The 19,488-nt window shown below is 39.9% G+C and overlaps 1 protein-coding gene and 1 pseudogene across 2 annotated transcripts; one reads left to right on the top strand and one right to left on the bottom strand.

The window, feature by feature from the left end:
• Window positions 1–4,357: 4,357 nt before the first annotated feature.
• Window positions 4,358–6,477, bottom strand: LOC110137909 (olfactory receptor 5B12-like; annotated as a pseudogene).
• Window positions 6,090–19,156, top strand: LOC110124011 (olfactory receptor 5B3-like). Of its 2 annotated transcripts, XM_070472910.1 has the most exons (4): window positions 6,090–6,644; window positions 7,015–7,164; window positions 15,497–15,628; window positions 16,920–19,156. In XM_070472910.1, the coding sequence occupies exon 4, from the start codon at window positions 16,945–16,947 to the stop codon at window positions 17,875–17,877; it is 933 nt and encodes a 310-aa protein (XP_070329011.1). In that variant the 5' UTR covers window positions 6,090–6,644; window positions 7,015–7,164; window positions 15,497–15,628; window positions 16,920–16,944; the 3' UTR covers window positions 17,878–19,156. The 2 variants fall into 2 exon arrangements, with proteins under 2 accessions (XP_070329011.1, XP_020727963.2); XM_020872304.2 differs by lacking the exons at window positions 6,090–6,644; window positions 7,015–7,164 and having other exon boundaries at window positions 12,959–15,628.
• Window positions 19,157–19,488: the final 332 nt, after the last annotated feature.

The raw sequence follows: 19,488 nt of genomic DNA on the forward strand, positions 1-19,488 counted from the left end.
CCAACATAGGAGCACCTCAATACATAAGACAAACACTAACAAATAAAAAAGGAGAAATTGACAGCAACACAGTAATAGTAGAAGACTTTACACCCCACTCACACCAATGGACAGATCATCAAAACAGAAACTTAGTAAGGAAACACACTTTTTAAATGATACATTAGATAAGATGGATCTCATTGATATCTTCAGGACATTCCATCCAAATAAAGAAGAATACACCTTCTTCTCAAGTGCACATGGAACATTCTCCAGGATAGACCACATCTTGGGTCACAAATCAAACCTCAGTAAAGGTAAGAAAATTGAAATCCTATCAAGCATCTTCTCTGACCACAACACTATGAGACTAGAAATTAATTACAAGAAAAAAAACTAAGAAACACAAACACATGGAGATTAAACAACATGTATCTAAATAACCAACAGGTTACTGAAGAAGTCAAAAAATTTCTAGAAACAAATGACAATGAAAATACAACAACTCAAAACCTATGAGATGCAGTGAAAGCAGTCCTAAGAGGGAAGTTTATAGCAATTCAAGACTACCTCAAGAAACAAGAAAAACATCAAATAGACAGCCTAACATTACACCTAAAACAACTGGAAAAAGTAGAAGAACAACAACAAAAAAAAAATATTAGTAGAAGGAAAGAAATCATGAAAATTCAAGCAGAAATAAATGAAAAAGAAATGAAAGAAACAATAGTAAAGATTAACAAAACCAAAAGCTGATTCTTTTAGAAGATAAACAAAATTGGCAAACCTTTAGTCAGACTCATCAAGAAAAAAAAAGAATAATCAAATCAACAAAGTTATAAATGAAAAAAGGAGAGGTTACAACAGACAATGCAGAAATACAAAGAATTATAAGAGACTATTATGAACAACTATATGGCAATAAAATCGATAACCTGGAAGAAATGGACAGATTCTTAGAAAAGTTCAATCTTCCAAGACTGAATCAGGAAGAAATAGAAATTATGAACACCTCAAATATGAGCACTGAAATTGAGGCTGTGATCAAAAATTTCCCAAAAAACAAAAGCCCAGGACCAGATGACTTCACAGGAGAATTTTATCAATCATTTAGAGAAAGCTAATGCCTATCCTTCTAAAACTCTTTCAAAAAATTGCAGAGGAAGGAACACTTCCAAATTCATTCTACAAGGCCACCATCACCCTGGTAACAAAAACCAGACAAAGAAAACACAGAAAAAGAAAACTATAGACCAATATCACTGATGAACATAGATGCAAAAATCCTCAACAAAATTTTAGCAAACAGAATGCAGCAACACATCAAAAAGCTCATACACCATGATCAAGTTGGGTTTATTCCAGGAAGGCAAGGATTCTTCAATATATGCAAATCAATCAGTGTGATACACCACATTAACAAATTGAAATATAAAAACTATATGATAATCTCAATAGATGCAGAAAAAGCCTTTGACAAAATTCAGCACCCATTTATGATTAAAACTCTACAAAATATGGGCATAGAAAGAACCTACCTCAACATAGTACAGGCCATATATAATAAGCCTATAGCAAACACTATTCTCAATGATGAAAAACTGAAAGCATTCCCCCTAAGATCAGGAACAAGACAAGGGTGTCCACTTTCACCTCTGTTATTCAACATAGTTCTGGAAGTCCTAGCTATAGCAATCAGAGAAGAAAAAGAAATGAAAGGAATCCAGATCAGAAAAGAAGTGAAGCTTTCACTGTTCACAGATGACATGATACTGTACATGGCAAACCCTGAAGATAGTATCAGAAAATTACTAGAGCTAATCAGTGAATTTAGCAAAGTTGCAGGATGAAAAATCAATGCACAGAAATCATTTGCATTTCTATATACTAACAATGAAAAATGAGAAAGAGAAATTACGGAATCAATCCATTTACCACTGCAACAAAAAGAATTAAATACCTAGGAATAAACTTACCTAAGGAGACAAAAGAACTGTATACAGAAAATTATAAGACACTGATGAAAGAAATCAAAGATAGCATAAACAGATGAGATATTCTATGTTTCTGGGTGGGAAAAATCAATATTGTGAAAATGACTATACTACCAAATGCAATCTACAGATTCAATGCAATCCCTATCAAATTACCAATGGCATTTTTCACAGAACTAGAACAAAAAATTTCACAATTCATATGAAAACACAAAAGACCCCAAATAGTCAAAGCAGTCTTGAGAAAGAATAATGGAGCTGGAGGAATCAATCTTCTTGGCTTCAGATTATACTACAAAGCTACAGGCATCAAGACAGTATGGTACTGGCACAAAAACAGAAACATAGGCCAATGGAACAAGATAGAGAGCCCAGAAATAAACCAATGCACCTACGGGTACCTTATTTTTGACAAAGGAGGCAAGAATATACAATGGGGCAAAGACAGCCTCTTCAATAAATGGTGCTGGGAAAACTGGACAGCTACATGTAAAAGAATGAAATTAGAACACTTCCTAACACCATACACAAAGATAAACTCAAAATGGATTAAAGACCTAAATGTAAGACCAGAAACTATAAAATTCTTAGAGGAAAACATAGGCAGAACACTCGATGACATAAATCAAAGCAAGATCCTCTATGACCCACCTCCTAGAGTAATGGAAATAAAAACAAAAGTAAACAAGTGGGACCTGATTAAACTTAAAAATTTTGCCCAGCCAGGGAAACTACAAGCAAGGTGAAAAGTCAACCCTCAGAATGGGAGAAAAGAACAGCAAATGAAACAACTGACAAAGGATTAATTTCCAAAATATATAAGCAGCTCATACAACTCAATAGCAGAAAAACAAACAACCCAATCAAAAAGTGGGGAAAAGACCTAAACAGACATTTCTCCAAAGAAGACATACAGATGGCTAACAAACACTTGAAAAGATGCTCAACATCACTCATTATTAGAGAAATGCAAATAAAAACCACAATGAGATATCACCTCGCACTAGTCAGAATGGCCGTCATCAAACAATAAATGCTAGAGAGGGTGTGAAGAAAAGGGAACACTCTTGCCTTGTTGGTAGGAAGGTAAACTGATACAGCCAATATGGAAGACAGTATGGAGATTCCTTTAAAAAGTAGGAATAACACCACCATATGACCCAGCAATCCCACTCCTAGGCATATACCTGAGGAAACCAGGGTTGAAAAAGACACATCTATCCCATTGTTCATTGCATCACTATTTACAATAGCTAGAACATGGAAGCAACCTAGATGTCCATTGACAGATGAATGGATAAAGACGTTATGGTACATATATGCCATGGAATATTACTCAGCCATAAAAAGGGACACATTTGAGTCAGTTCTGATGAGGTGGATGAACCTAGAACCTATTATACAGGGTGAAGCAAGTCAGAAAGAGAAAGATTAATATTGTATTTTAATGCACATATACGGAATCTAGAAAAATGGTTTTGAATAATTTATTACAGGGCAACAATGGAGAAGCAGACATAGAGAATAGATTTATGGACATGGAGAGAGGGGAGGAGAGAGTGAGATGTATGGAAAGAGTAACATGAAAACTTACATTACCATATGTAAAATAGATAGCCAATGGGAATTTGCTATATGGCTCAGAAAACTCAAACAGTGGCTCTGTATCAACCTAGTAGGATGGGATGGGGAGGGAAACAGAAGGGAGTTTCAAAAGGGAGTGGATATATGTATACCTATAGCTGATTGATGTTGAGGTTTGACAGAAAACAACAAAATTCTATAAAGCAATTCAGTTCAGTTCAGTTCAGTCGCTCAGTCGTGTCCAGCTCTTTGCAATTATCCTTCAATAAAAAATATATTTTAAAAAAAGAGATGCATTTTATTAAAAACAAGAATAAACAAAAAGACAATAAGAAATCAATACTCAGATCTTTGAAGCTATTTTCATAAAGGTGAACTTTTTAAAATATAAAACCTGTTTCATTTTCATATGTGAAAGGACAAGGTGATATAACTTTTAAAAATTTAATATATAATATTTATATACATTATATATACTAACATTCTATTTCCATAAGTCAAAATATTTATACTAAGAATATATTCTCAGACACCCAAATAATAGTTCTACATTCTATAACAGCAGATCTATCTCAGGTCTGCCTTGAGTTTCTCCATCTGCAGTTGTTTGGGTTTCATGAGTTTCTCATGAATGACATGCATGTGTGCATATGCTAATATATGCATGTAAATGTACATGTTCATGTGAGAATGTGGGTGAACATGCTTATTAAGAATTTTTGTAATATGAATTCCATGTTCATGAGTGATTTTTCTTAACCTATTATTCCTAGGTCTGATTTTTTTAAGATTTTGCTTTGTAGACTTAATAATCAGTTGGAGAAACTACTATAAGAAATTAGAAAATTGAAAATAGTTAAATATTTTTCTCTCAGATCTAAAGTGGTTGACACTGCTTTACTGTAAATTCAAGATTTTTAAAGTACGAATCCGATAGAAGACTTTGCCGTCCCCACAGCCGTTTTAAAGGCACTCTTGCCTTCTCTGTTCCTCAGGCTGTAGACCGGCGGATTCAGCATGGGGATGACGTGGCGTAGAACACGGACGCCATTTTGTCGGTGCCCATGGAATGGCTGAACTGGGCTGTGAGTACATGAAGGTGCCGGTCCCACAGAAGAGGGAGACAGCAGTGAGGTGGGAAGCACAGGTGGAAAAGGCCTTCTGGCGTCCTTCAGATGAGCGCATCCTCAGAATGGTGACAAATATAAACAGGTAGGAGATGAAGATGACCAGAATAGAAAAGAGCATTGAAACCCACCACGAAGAAGATAACCACCTCACTGACGTAGCTGTGTGACACGAGAGAGCCAGCACAGGAGGAGCGTCACAAAGCAGTGACTGACCGCGCTGGGCCCGCAGAAGGAGAGCCTGAGAACGCTCCCGGCGTGGACGCAGGAGAGCCTGAGAACGCTCCCGGCGTGGGCGCAGAAGGAGAGCCTGAGAACGCTCCCGGCGTGGGCGCAGAAGGAGAGCCTGAGAACGCTCCCGGCGTGGGCGCAGAAGGAGAGCCTGAGAACGCTCCCGGCGTGGACGCAGAAGGACAGCCTGAGAACGCTCCCGGCGTGGGCGCAGAAGGACAGCCTGAGAACGCTCCCGGCGTGGGCGCAGAAGGAGAGCCTGAGAACGCTCCCGGCGTGGGCGCAGAAGGAGAGCCTGAGAACGCTCCCGGCGTGGACGCAGAAGGACAGCCTGAGAACGCTCCCGGCGTGGGCGCAGAAGGAGAGCCTGAGAACGCTCCCGGCGTGGGCGCAGAAGGAGAGCCTGAGAACGCTCCCGGCGTGGGCGCAGAAGGAGAGCCTGAGAACGCTCCCGGCGTGGGCGCAGAAGGAGAGCCTGAGAACGCTCCCGGCGTGGGCGCAGAAGGAGAGCCTGAGAACGCTCCCGGCGTGGACGCAGAAGGACAGCCTGAGAACGCTCCCGGCGTGGGCGCAGAAGGACAGCCTGAGAACGCTCCCGGCGTGGGCGCAGAAGGAGAGCCTGAGAACGCTCCCGGCGTGGGCGCAGAAGCAGAGCCTGAGAACGCTCCCGGCGTGGGCGCAGAAGGACAGCCTGAGAACGCTCCCGGCGTGGGCGCAGAAGGAGAGCCTGAGAACGCTCCCGGCGTGGGCGCAGAAGGAGAGCCTGAGAACGCTCCCGGCGTGGACGCAGAAGGACAGCCTGAGAACGCTCCCGGCGTGGGCGCAGAAGGAGAGCCTGAGAACGCTCCCGGCGTGGGCGCAGGCATTCGGGAAGCCGCAGGCGCAGCAGCCTGTGAGCAGACGTGCGCGCGCCTCGGCCGTCATGGCGCTGGTGAAGTGCGGGGCTGTGCACACGGCTGCGTAGCGGTCATGAGCCACTGCGGCCAGAGGAAACTTTCTACGGTGATAAAGGCCACGAAGAAGAAGAACTGGGTGGCACAAGCCTCGAAGGCAATGGTTTTGTCTCCTGTGAGGAATCCTGCCATCACTTTGGGGGTGACCGCTGAGGAGTAACCAAAGTCCGCCAGAGAGAGCTGGCTGAGGAAGAGGTGCATGGGCGTGTGGGGACGAGAGTCCAGCAGGATCGGCGCGGTCACCCCCAGGTTCCCAGCCAGGGTGAGGCGGTAGATGAGGGAGAAGGTGAGGAAGAGCAGGATCTGCACTTCCGGGTCATCGGATAACCCCGCAAGGACGAACTCAGTCACCTCTGTAGTGTTTTCCATGGAGATCAACTGGGAATTGTGTGGCTGCTCTGTAGCAATAAAAAACAGAATGAAAGTAGTAAATGAAAGGGAGTCTCCATGGAAATCAATTATCATGATCACTCTGTGCTTTATTTCCATATTAAAATAACTTGTTTCTAGGAGTGTTTAGATTTAAAGCCTGACCACAATAGCTAAAATTATAAGTTATTTAAAGGTCATAGAGTATCCCAGTTGAAAGGATTTGGAGATAATGCGTCCCAACCTCCTAACTTCATTTGTCACTCAGTCTTGACGACTCTTTGTGACCTCATGAACAGTAGCCTGCCAGGCTCCTCTGTCCATCGTGGGATTCTTCAGGCAAGAATACTGGAGTGAGTTGCCATTTCCTTCTCCATCCTAACTACATAGAAGACTGAATTAAGGTAAAGACAAGAAAAGAAAGAATGTATGCTATTTCATCAGGCTGGTTGCTAACTAGAAGGGTTCTGGCTCCCAATTAAAAGTTTCCAAAACAAATACAAAAATTATTCTTTAAACTAGAGTAAACTTAGTAAAATAAATATGAAATTGGATTAATTTTACTTCAACTAACTATTTTTGGCTTTCCATTGTGTCAAGAATAGTGTTGTATATAACTTAAAATGTTCTCACTATATTGTACAGTAAATAGGGTATATAATTTACCCCATAGTGGAAAACAGTAGAAATTTGTGCCCAGGGAATAAAGACATCTATAAAATAACCGTTTTTAACTTTTACTAAATTCATGCAGCTTCTAACTTTCACATTCAGATGTCCCTGATCTGGATTCATGTTATAGCCATATTAAAAGATGCAACTTCCAGCATCACCTTGTACAGAACTGATGAACTTCTTTTCTGGTGGCATGCAGCATCACGTGTCTGTCAGTTATCCCATCAATTCTTCCCAGCAGCCAATGAGGTTGGTATCACAAACTCAAACTATGTAAGTTGTTAGATATTATAATTCAAACAGCGGGTTTGGTCTATCTATATTGGAGAGGTGGATTACCTAAGATATGACTTGCCAATAAGAGTGAAATCAAAGGATTGGTAACATCATTCATGTCATTTGTTTTCCCTGTAAACTCCTTCTACTATATGATTTTAAATATGGTGGTCTGGTAATAAAAATAAATGGAAAAAATAAATAAATAAATAAAACAGGGGAAAAAATATATGGTGGTCTGGGATAGACTCATTCACAAAAATTAGAGTTTTTACTAAATGCCTGAAGGAAGTAGGGGAGCAGGCCTGGAGTCTACCTGGGGGAAGGGCACAGCCCAGGTAATGAACATGAAAATGTTAGTCACTCTGTGCTGTCCCTCTCTGCAACCCCATGGCCTGCAGTCTGTCAGGCTCCTGGTCCATGGAATTCTCCAGGCAAGAGTCCTGGAGTGGGTGCCATCCCTTCTCCAGTGGATCTTCCCAACCCAGGGATCAAACCCAGGTCTCCTGCACTGCAGGCAGATTCTTTACCCTCTGAGCCCTCAAGGAAGCCCATAACCCAGGCAGAGGAAACAGCAAATACATGGCGCTGGGATTTAAAACATGCCAAGATTGTTCCAGGAACAGCGAGAAAACCAATAAGGCTACAGTTGGAAAGTGAGAGAAGTACAGCACTGTGAAGCTAAAATGACTTCACACACTACTTTAAGTTATTAAACTTTAATTCTGAAAGAGATTGGAAAGCATTGTAGGATTTGAACCAAAAGTGACATAATCCGAATTCTTTGAACAGAATCACTCTGGTCGGTCTGTAGGTACTTGAATTTAGCAAGATAAAAATGAAAGTTTCAAAAGAAATTATAGGCTATTATATTATTCCAGGTAAGAGAAGATGATTGCTTAGACCAAGGTGGTAGTGAGAGAGATAATAAAAAGTTGTTCAATTTTGGATATATTTTAAAAGTAGAGCTGACTGGATTTACTGATACATTGCATATTGATGGTAGAGAGTGGGATCAATGCTGACTCTGTTTTTGAATAGTGATACAAAGAATGATAGGAAAGGAGCAGATTCTTGGGACAAAGAGAAAAAGAAATCATCATTAAGTCTGAGATTCCTTTTGGCCATCCAAGTAAAGAATTGCATTAACAGCTCTGATACAGAAGCCTGGAGCTCAGAAGAGAGGGCCAGATACCTCAGTTCAGTCGCTCAGTTGTGTCTGACTCTTTGCGACCCCATGGACTGCAGTACGCCCGGCTTCCCTGCCCATCATCAACTCCTGGAGTTTGCTCAAGCTCATGACCATCGAGTTGGTGATGCCATCCAGCCATCTCGTCCTCTGTCGTCCCCTCCTCCTCCTAGAGAGAGGATGTCTCAGATCCCCTTCTCCTCCTAGAGAGAGGACGTCTCAGATTAGATTAATCTGAACTTTCTTAGGCTTCCCTAGCGGCTCAGTTGGTAAAGAATCTGCCTGCAACACAGGAGATCTCCTGCAATGCTAAAGACCTGGGTTTGATCCCTGGGTCAGGAAAATCCCCCGGAGAAGGAAATGGCAACCCACTCCAGCATTCTTGCCTGAGAAATCCCATGGAGAAAGGAACCTGGTGGGCTACAAACCATAGTGTCGCAGGAGTAAGACACGATTTAGCAGCTAAACCACCACCATTAAATCTCTTGGAAATTTCCGATGGCTCAACATACATGTGTAATATTAAATCCATCACATTAAAACACCAAAAGGAGCTTTCCTGGTGAGTCAGTGGTAAAAACAAAAAACAAAAACCTGCCTGTCAATGCAGGAGACGCGAGTTCAATCCCTGATCCAGAAAGATCCCCTATGTTGCTGAGCAACTAAGCCCATGTACCCCAACTGCTGACTCTGTGCTCTAGAACCTAGGAGCCACAGTACTGAGCCCGCGTGCCACAGTACTGAAGCCAGAGCCCACGAGAGCCCATGCTCTGCAACGAGACACCTCCTCATGAGAAGGCCTCGAAGTGCAGCTGGAGTAGCCCCTGCTAGCCACAACTGGAGAAAGTCCATGCACTAAGGAAGACCCAGCACAGCCAAAGATAAACAAATCAATGAAATTTCTTAAAAGTATCAAAGAAAGTGTTTAGACAGACTAATACTAGATTGCTATAAGGTCTAAAAAATAAAGAGATTTAGTAGCAAAGGGAATATGGGAGAGGAGGTTACTGTCTCCTGAGATAGCTAACCTGTCCCAGGACACAGAGAGATTTTGGCTAAACAAAGGAGGTAAAGAGAACTTTTGAAGGAAAGGTTAAGTGTGTATTGGGTTATGAGGATGGTTGACTGTCAACTTCAGAGTGGAATGATATCAGAAGTTGGGCAGGAGGGGAGCTGAGATCAGTAAAGGAGAGATACAGAGATGTGTGGGCTTGATTTTGCAGGAGTTGAGGGCTGATAGGACAACCCTGAGCTTCATGCTGAGTGACAGCAATGAATGCAACAAGAGGTGAGTCCTCTGGCCTCAAGGTGAAGATAGGGGGTGGAAGGTGATTATAGACAGGTGGGGGTCAGACGGAAGCATGGAGATTTCTGGGCAAAGGTCGCTCCTGCAGTTAGTGGTATGAGATTCATTTATACAGAGCAGGGTGACTAGGATATCCTGTTGATTCCTTAAATACTGCTCACTTGAGTAATATAGATACAAATCTCTCAAATCCTGGAAGCAAAATTTGTTCTAGGAATCAATATAAAACTCCCCACCCACTTTCTCCTCCACATGGGAAGTCTTAGGTTTTAGTACAACATTCTCCTGGAGGAAAAATAAAGCTAAAGCTTGTTAGTCAAGATAACTACTATGATCACAGTACCTAAGAGGGAAAATTGAGATTGGAATAGTTTAAATAACTTGTTCAAAGTCAAGCAAGTTTATACTTAGCCAAGCAGAGACTCAGGGTCTTCCTGTGCTTTTCTCAGTGTCCCATGATAAATATACTTTGTAAATATATAGATATAAATATATAAAATATACAACATAAATATATAGAAGTTTTAATAGGACCTCTATAGTGTTTAGGCGAAAACTTTCAATTGTATAAAACAGATAAAAGAAATATTCAAAGAACTTAAGCCCCAGCTCTGAATAAATCAAAGGGTAAATGGCTTCCTTAATGCATTTTCTTGACTATGTCTATTTATGCAAATTTATGCACGCAGTAGATTTCATCCAGTTGATTTGTAGGCTTACCTGACTGCCTGAACAATACAATATGCAAATCCAGCACCTTCATACGTGAGTTGACCTCAAATCAGAAACTCAGTTAATGAAAGCAAGTAAACATTCTATTGTGACGCTTTTCTTTAGTGTTTGACCAGAAGGTTTAAAGTTCCCTAGCTGCAGGAAGAAACTGGAGGAAAAAAAGTGGTTTCAGCCTTGGAAGCAGTGCACAAGTTCTGCTCCTGGGTCTGGTGCTCACTCTTCCTAAATAAGTCACCTAACTTCTTTGCGCTTCAGTGTCTTTATCTATAAAATAGAAATAATAAAAAGGCAGTCCCAAGCAACATCTTGTCTGAAGACTACCGCTATAAGAAAATCCCTATAATGCTTCATACTCAGTAAGGAGTGGTCATCACAATCATAGTCATTATCAGTGTTATTTAGGGCTGTTTTTCCCTGGACATTGTTACTGCTCTTGGCAATATCACAATTTGGGAGAAGGTCATTGTTGCTAGTGGACAGCTATTAACAAATCGAAAGAAAAATAAAAGGCCAAAGTAACTCTGATTCTTGGGCTGCACTTTCTAATACGAGGACAATTAGAGTGATGTGGGAACCAGGAGGGAGTTATGTAGACATAGAATTCTCAGGGAACAAATACCCTATGAGGGCTATAAATCTTCTTATCTCACCTAACTAGGGAACATGTGATTGACCTGTCTATAGGGATCCAGCTCTGCTTGTTGAGGGAGATTGTGAGTGTATGTTCACTATTTGCAGTAATTCTCTTTATTGTTGTTTATTAGTTGCAAAGCCATGTCTGACACTTTATGACCCCATGCACTGCAGCACGCCAGGCTTTCCTGTCCATCACCAGCTCCCGGAGTTTATTCAAACTCATGTCCATTGACTCAATGATGCCATCCAACCCTCTCATCCTCTGTCACACCCTTCTCCTCCTGCCCTCAATTCTTTCTGATGTTGCACTAATTCAACCACAGCATGACCTCCAGAGCTGCAATTTGACATAAATATTGGGGGACAGAGACACAGGCTCTGTCATTAAATAAGACATAGTGGACCCATGGAATTAACAGTTCACTTAATTCACCTTAAATGTTTGTACAATGAGAAGAAATATCAGCTCATTAAACTGTTTACTAATCCCAGATGGATATAAACTATAACCGTGAGACATGGGACTATATACTCATGCAAAATTAAATCATTCTTGCATACATGATGCTTAAGCTTAGTGAAGAAGATAGGCATCAAACAAGGAAATAACCTAAGCCTATGAATATATAGAGAAAAACATTTATATAGCATATATAATTTTGTGTATATGCATATATATGTAACATTATGTATAGGATAAGCAAGTAATTGTACATGGAAAAATAAGAGAGACAAGAAGAAATCTGACTGGACAGAATGCTTTCTAAGGGAAAGTTAACATGTCAGCCAGGCCTAAAAATGACAAAGAACCAGTCTGGAAAAATCATTCCATGGAAAACAAAAAGCACGGGATCACAGCTCCAAATTGCAAGGAAGTTGCCAGAATCTAAAAGAAGGCAATGTGTCTGCAGCATAGGTAGCAAAGCCTCTTCCTCAGCACTTTACATTTCAACACCCTCCCAGAATAAAACCCTGTTCTTTGAAACATCTATAAAAAATTAAGTTATTGGTACATTGCTATAAGGGCTTCCCTGTTGGTTCAGCGGTAAAGAATTCAACTGCAATGCAGGAGAAGTAGGTTCGATCCCTGGGTCAGGAAGATCCCTCGAGAAGGAAGTGGCAACCCACTCCAGTATTTTTTTTTTCCCAGTATTTTTTTGCCTGGGAAATTTATGGATAGAGGAGCCTAGCAGGCTACAGTCCATGGGGTTGCAAAAGAGTCAGACGCAGCTTAGTGACTTAATAACACATAGGTAAAAATCAAGCCACATCTTTACATCTAGGGCACATATTTGACATAACCATGGGAATATAGAGACACAGGCTCTAACATTAAACAAGCAAAATGAATCCCAAACTTACTGCAACCCCTCATTCCTTAAATCTTTACACCATTGTTAAGAATTATCCATTCGCTCCACTATTTATTGATCCCAAATGAGTATCAGCCACAGTTTGGAGCCTAGGAAGATATATTCATTCAAAACTCCCATATTAGTCTTACTAGTCTCATGTGCTTAAGTTTAGTGGAGACCACAAACATGAAACAAACACACAGATAAGCATATAGTTATAACCTGAAAAAGGTGTCCATGTGACAGTGAGTAGTAAAATCTACTGTGAACTGAACGGTCAGAGTATTTTCTCGGGAGAATCAATGTCTCAGCCAATGCCTGAAGGATAAAGCAAAGCAGCATGGCAAAGACCACCCAAGGAGACAGAGGCTATGGTAAGGCCCCGAGCTGTCCAAGAAGCCGGCAGAATCGCAGGAAGACAGAGGGACTGCTGTGCGGGTGACCTTTTCCCTGGCAGTTTCTTTCCATTGTTTTTTCCAGAACAAAATCTGTATACAACATTTTCTAATTTTGGTGTCAGGGTAATGCTGGAATGAGACAGAGATTAAGAATGAGATTGGAAGTATTTATTTTTCTTCAATTTTTTAAAATAGTTTGAGAAAGATAGATATTTAACTCTCTTTAAATATTTGGTAGAATTCATGTGTAACGCTATCTAGTCCTGGACTTTTGTCCGATGGGAATATTTTTTTATTATTCATTCAATTTCATTACTAGTGATCAGACTTTTCAGATTTTCTATTTCTTCCTGATTCAGTCTTAGAATATTGTATGTTTCTTGGAATTTTTCACTTCTTCCAGGTTGATGAATTTTTTGACATGTAATTGTTAGTAGTGATCTTTTGTGTATCCTTTGTATTTGTGTGTTGTCTGTTGCAACATTCTTTCATTTCTGATTTCATTTATTTGGGCCATTTATTTTTCTTAATGAGTCCTGCTAAAGGTTTATCAATTTTATCTTCTCGAAGAATTGGCTCTTATTTTCATTGATATTTTCTTTTATTATTTTAAAGTCTTTATTTACTTTTGCTCTGATCTTATTTCCTCCTTTCTACTAATTTGGGCTTTGTTCTTCTTTTTCTAGTTCCTTTAGGTGTAAACTTAGATTATTTTTTTGATACTTTTGTTTGTTTCCTGAGGTAGGCCTGTATTGCTGTAGACTTTCCTCTTAAAACTGCTTTTGCTGACTGTTGGGCAGCTCGGCTGGCGGGTAAAGCCGGGAGGTCCCGGCCGGGGGCGCCGGTTGGAGACGTGATTGGAATGCGGGCCTTAGGATTTGAGCCAAAGAAAGAAGAAATTAAAAAGATGATAGCTGAAACTGACAAAGAAGGAATTGGCACCATTAGTTTTGAAGAATTTTTTGCCATAATGAGTGTAGAAATGAGTGAAAAGGATGAAAAAGAAGAAATACTGAAGGCTTTCAAATTACTTGATGGTGATGAGACAGTAAGTATATCACTGAACAATATCGAGAGGGTTGCTAAGGACCTAGGGGAAGATTTAACAGATGATGAACTTCAGGAAATGCAGATGTGGCTGATTACGATGGGGATGGAGCAATAAACAAGGAAGAATTTTTGAAAATGATGCAAAAGACCACTCTTTATTAATGCTGTCTTTTGTGCCTTCTGGAAAGTTGTTAACAAGTTTGTATTTGTTGTGAGTTCCATAATAGCTGGATGTATTCATTTTCAGTATTTAAGTTTACATACATAAACTGGTCTCTTGATGTCTAATCCATGTGAAAAGTTACATGTTGCTACCAACACGTTGTTAAATCTATAACATCAAGAAATAAAATGTAGAGACTTCCTTAAACTATGAATCTGAAGAACAGTATTAATTACAAGTGCTATTTTTAGAGCCCCAGGTTCTAAAAGTTAAATTTTTTTTTTAACTTATGGAAATTGGCCCCACATCATAAGCCAGTCATTACTTTCCCTATTATTTTCCTTTTGTGCAACTCTAAAAATGAACATTTGCTTTTTAACTGATTATTCAGATATGTAAAGTCTTAAATAAAACTGTCTGGCAGCGTCAAAAAAAAAAAAAAAAACTGCTTTTGCTGCATCCTGTAGATTTTAGAACATTGTGTTTCCATCTCCACTTGTCTCAAGGTATTCTTTTATGTCCTGTCTAGTTTCTTTGCTGGATCATTGGTTATTTAGAAGCACGTTGCTTATCTACCATGTGTTAATGTTTTTTTCTGGTTTCTTTCACAGCCACAATGGCATGACACTAGAAGCCACTGACAAGAAGAGGCTGTGAGGGGAAATAGGTCAGAGATAGGGTTGACCACAGAGAAGATTAGGAAAACTTATGAGGAGTAATTGTGGACACGACTTAGCAAATCAACAGCAGCAGCAACAATTGTGGCAGTGGCTACATGACTCCACATGTGACCGAAGTCTTCAAACCATACACTAAAAAGTGTGCATATTACTGTTTGTAAGTTATACGGCAATTCTAAAGGGGGCTATAACAAGAAATATAACAAGTAATACCAGCGAATGTATTGACCCTCAAAATATCCAGCTTAGTCCCACAGGAAGTCAAATTGCTTCCTCCTTTGGAAAGTGGGGTGACGAGCTGTAGACGCCCTCACGCTCTCCCAGGAGGTCATCCCTGGGGAGAGAGATGTCTCTCTAATTCCCTGCTGATTCCCACGCATTAGTCTCTGAAATCCCACCCTGACTCCGGTCAACATCATTTCAGGAGAGCAGACTGCACGCTGAGCCCTGTTACCACCATTTATTAATCTGCATGTTAATAAATGCAGGCTGTTAGTCTGGCAGGTCCTCAGCTGACCTAAGGATTGGCTGTGAGCCTTCAGTCATCAGGGAAAATGCCCCAAGGTAAACATTATACTAAGCAACCTTAAAATAATAACCTCTTAGTGTTTTATAGACCTTCCTTTATTTGCCATTTACAGAGGCAATTTTGTGAATTATGTGGGAAAAGTAATTTAATTATATTTATTTCACAAATAGGACATAAGTGGCTCCTCCAAGGGCACAGAAAGAACGCCTAGTAGATTCAGAAGCTGACTGCATACTAGTGTTCTTTCCCTCATCTTCCCTGCCTTAGAGACCTGGGAGCATTTCTATCGCTGCCTGGGAGATGACTTCTCTGACAGCATTTATGCATCATGTCATGGCTAAATTTCTGACTTCAAACTTACTATTCAGGATTAACCATCCTATTTTGTCAAGGAGCAAGGTAAGTATCTATATTCAATATATACATTTAAATTTTAAAAGTTTAAAACAAAAACTTGCCACAGAAATAGATCTACAAGCTAAAGGTAACCCACAAAGCCTGAACTTTCAACCCTCTACATCTGTGATTCAACTATTGGATAAATAGTAATAAGAAAAAAGAAGAAAAGGAGACTATTTCAACCTAAGCTGATATATAAGTTTAAGAAAATGAAGCAAAAGAATGGCTCACTGACCAGAGTGGGCAATTATACAGGCAGAGCATGAACAGAGGGTGATATATTGGGAAGCACCAAAAATTGCATAGACCTAAGTGGTGTGTGAGCAAAAGCAAAATGAAGAGGAGATTACAAGGTCTCAAAACTCATCCTCACCTGGAGCTCTGCACACCATCATCCACCTTGCTCAAACCAGCATAGAAAACCATCTTTCCTTTTTAATAGTAATGTTTTATCTATCTTCTTCAGACTGTGCTGCACACTCAGCTTTTTGCTCATTGTTTTTCATGCATTATCTAACTTAATTCTCAAAATAACACCTTGACTTAGGTCTCCTTACTATCTTAATTTTCCAGCTGGGGAACAACTGGAATGTCAGTTGATGACCAAAGACTCAGGCTGTTAACTTAGGGCTCTTCTCAGAGTCCAGACTCTACAGCCAGTGCTCTGTCTTCCCTTGAGAACTGCCTCCGCTGACTGTACATGCCTCTACTCCTCCAGCTTACCCACTGCATACACTGCGTATCTAAGTCTCAGATACTTCACTGTGCAACCTCCAACACTGAGTTGGGACCACAGAAGACAATAAATAATTTAAACAGAGCTAAATGCAGCTTAATTTAAATTTAGTAAAGACACATCACACTTGAGAAATGCCTTGTCTGAGAAGAGAATCTGACTTGCCACTATTTGTGGAAATACAAATTACTCATCCTCTTGTGTCTAGAGCGGGTCTTGGCATATAAACAGCAAAGAAGTGTATGAATCTAATAGGCTAGGAAAAAGCTGAACTGCCAGAGTTATTAATTCCAAAATGATCATGTTTTGACATATTTAAAATAATTAAAAACTGGAGAGATGATTCATTACAATCCCTCATTCAATACTTTAGAATTCTAGATGAATAATACACTAAATTTCACTCTTAAGTCCATGCTTTAGGTGTGGAGAATCTTGAAGCACATATCATTTCTGTAATGGAAAATGTTCATGCGATATAAACATTTCAGTTTCACCGTTACTGCAATCTTAACTAAATTTGACATTCTATTCCTTTGTTTCTCTTTGCTCTAGGATATCTGATTCTTAAGTAACCTGGATGGAGAACACGACAGAAGTGACACAGTTCATTCTCCTAGGACTAACCAACACCAAAAAACTACAAGTTCCCCTCTTTCTAATATTCGTTCTCATTTACGTGATCAATGTGGTTGGAAACATGGGCATCATCCTCTTGGTTCTCTTGGAGTCTCATCTCCAGGCGCCCATGTACTTTCTCCTCAGTAACCTGTCTCTGGTGGACTTCGGTTACTCCACAGCTGTCATTCCCACAGGCCTGGCTGGATTCCTTACAGGCGGCGGGGTCATCTCCTATAATGCGTGTGCTGCTCAGATGTTCTTCTTTGCAGCCTTTGCCACTATGGAAAATTTCCTCTTGGCAGCAATGGCCTATGACCGCTACGCAGCGGTGTGCAGGCCCCTCCATTACACCTCAACTATGACGACAAGCATGTGTGTTAGTCTGTCCGCAGGCTCCTATGTCTGCGGTTTCCTGAATGCCTCCATCCACGTTGGAATCGCCTTCAGTCTCTCTTTCTGTGGGTCCAATGTGGTCCACCACTTTTTCTGTGATGTTCCAGCAGTCATGGTTCTCTCTTGTTCAGATAGGTATGTTGGTGAGATGGTTCTCGTTTACGTAGCCAGTTTCAACATCTTCTTTGCTCTCCTGGTTATCTTAATATCCTACATATTCATATGTATCACCATTCTGAAGATGCACTCCTCTGCAGGGTACCAGAAGGCTTTATCCACCTGTGCCTGCCATCTCACAGCAGTCTCCATCTTCTATGGTACGGTTATCACGATGTACTTACAGCCCAGCTCCAGTCATTCCATGGACACTGACAAAATTGTGTCTGTGTTCTATACCATGGTCATCCCCATGCTGAACCCTTTGGTCTATAGTCTAAGGAACAAGGAGGTCAAGAGTGCTTTCAAAAAGATGATTGCAAAGGCAAGATTGTCGTTTTAACATTTTAGAGTACGTAATGATCCAGTTTTACTCTTCTCAGATTTTTCCCATGCACTGAGTCACATGCAGAAATTAAATCCTGAATAATACCCTTATTTTTTTCTAAAGTATATTGTCTAGAATAAGGAAGTGTTGTGTTTGGAAATCTAACAACTAAATGAGGATGGCCAAAGAAAGCATAAAATATTTTTGTTCTGCTTGTCAAAAAAGCTAGTTAAGGACATTTACATGTTCAACATGCATTTTACTATAGCATACAGGTGAAGCAGGAAAGCAAGCAAGCCCATGAAGAGAACTGCATGCCTGTGCCCCATAGACACGCATACACGTGGGAAGAGAAACTTAGCAAGAGATAGATGGAGAGTGTTTGTTTTTATTAAAAATAATGTGAATAGTGACTTAGTGGATTAAAATATAAATTTATATCTAATATTACTTTCTTTAGTTGAATAACTGTTCTAAAAGTCCTAGTCTGAGAAAAAAAGCAATAAACTTTTGATGAAACTATGTGCTTATTTTGTTGGCATAGTTTACTGACAGATGTGTAAATATACCATCTTAAGTGAACTAATAATTGTCTTGATCAAGTCATTTTATTAAGCTGCATTTTCACATCACAGTCTTCAAAAGGATATAATAGCCACAGTACAAGAAAAATGGAGGAAAAATAATATAATACTTTTTCAATTTTTTCACCCATGACTACCAACATTCACATTATTTTTAAATGCACTGAGATAGCAATAACATTGTGTATTTTTCTGTTTGCAGTTGCTTTAAAATAAGTTAATGATGCTTATTAATTCCCTTTAAATAGTTTATAGCATTATATAAGTTTCACATCATTGTTGTTACTGTTTAGTCGCTAGGTCATGTCCAACTCTTGCAACCCCATGGACTATATGGCCCACCCGGCTCCTCTGTTCATGGGACTTCCAAGGCAAGAATACTAGAGTTGATTGTCATTTCCTTCTCCAGGAGCTCTTCCTGACCCAGGGATTGCACCCATATCTCCTGCATTGGCAGATGGATTCTTTACCACTTGAACCACCAGGGAAATCCCAAGTTTCGTGTGTACAATGTTATATTTCCACTTCTGTATACAGTGCAATGCATTCATCACTAAAAGTTTAGTTCCTACTCATCACCATGCAGTTTACTTCCTTTAATCATTTTGCCCTGCCCCAGCCCTCTTCACCTCTAATAACCACTATTCTATTGTCTCTGTTTGTGTATTTGTTTTTATTTGGCTTGGTTCGTTCAGCCATAAAGAGAATTAAAATTTACCATTTACTATAACATGGATGGACCTAGAGGGTACTATGCTAAGTAAAATAAGTCAGAGAAAGAAAGACAAATACTGCATATTTTCAATTACAAGTGGAATAAAATAATAAAACAGATAAATGAATGTAACAAAATTGAAATAGACTCACAGATGCAGAGAGCAAACTATTGGTTACTAGTGTGGAGGGGCCAAAGAAAAGGGACAAGATAGAGGAAGGAGATTAAGAATATAAACTAGGATATAATATAGAGCACATGGAACAGAGCCAATATTTTATAACTTTAAATTGAATATAATCTGGAAACCTATTGAATCACTGTTGT

Source organism: Odocoileus virginianus, chromosome 10, assembly GCF_023699985.2.
Source record: "Odocoileus virginianus isolate 20LAN1187 ecotype Illinois chromosome 10, Ovbor_1.2, whole genome shotgun sequence".
In the NCBI taxonomy this organism is placed as follows: domain Eukaryota; kingdom Metazoa; phylum Chordata; class Mammalia; order Artiodactyla; family Cervidae; genus Odocoileus; species Odocoileus virginianus.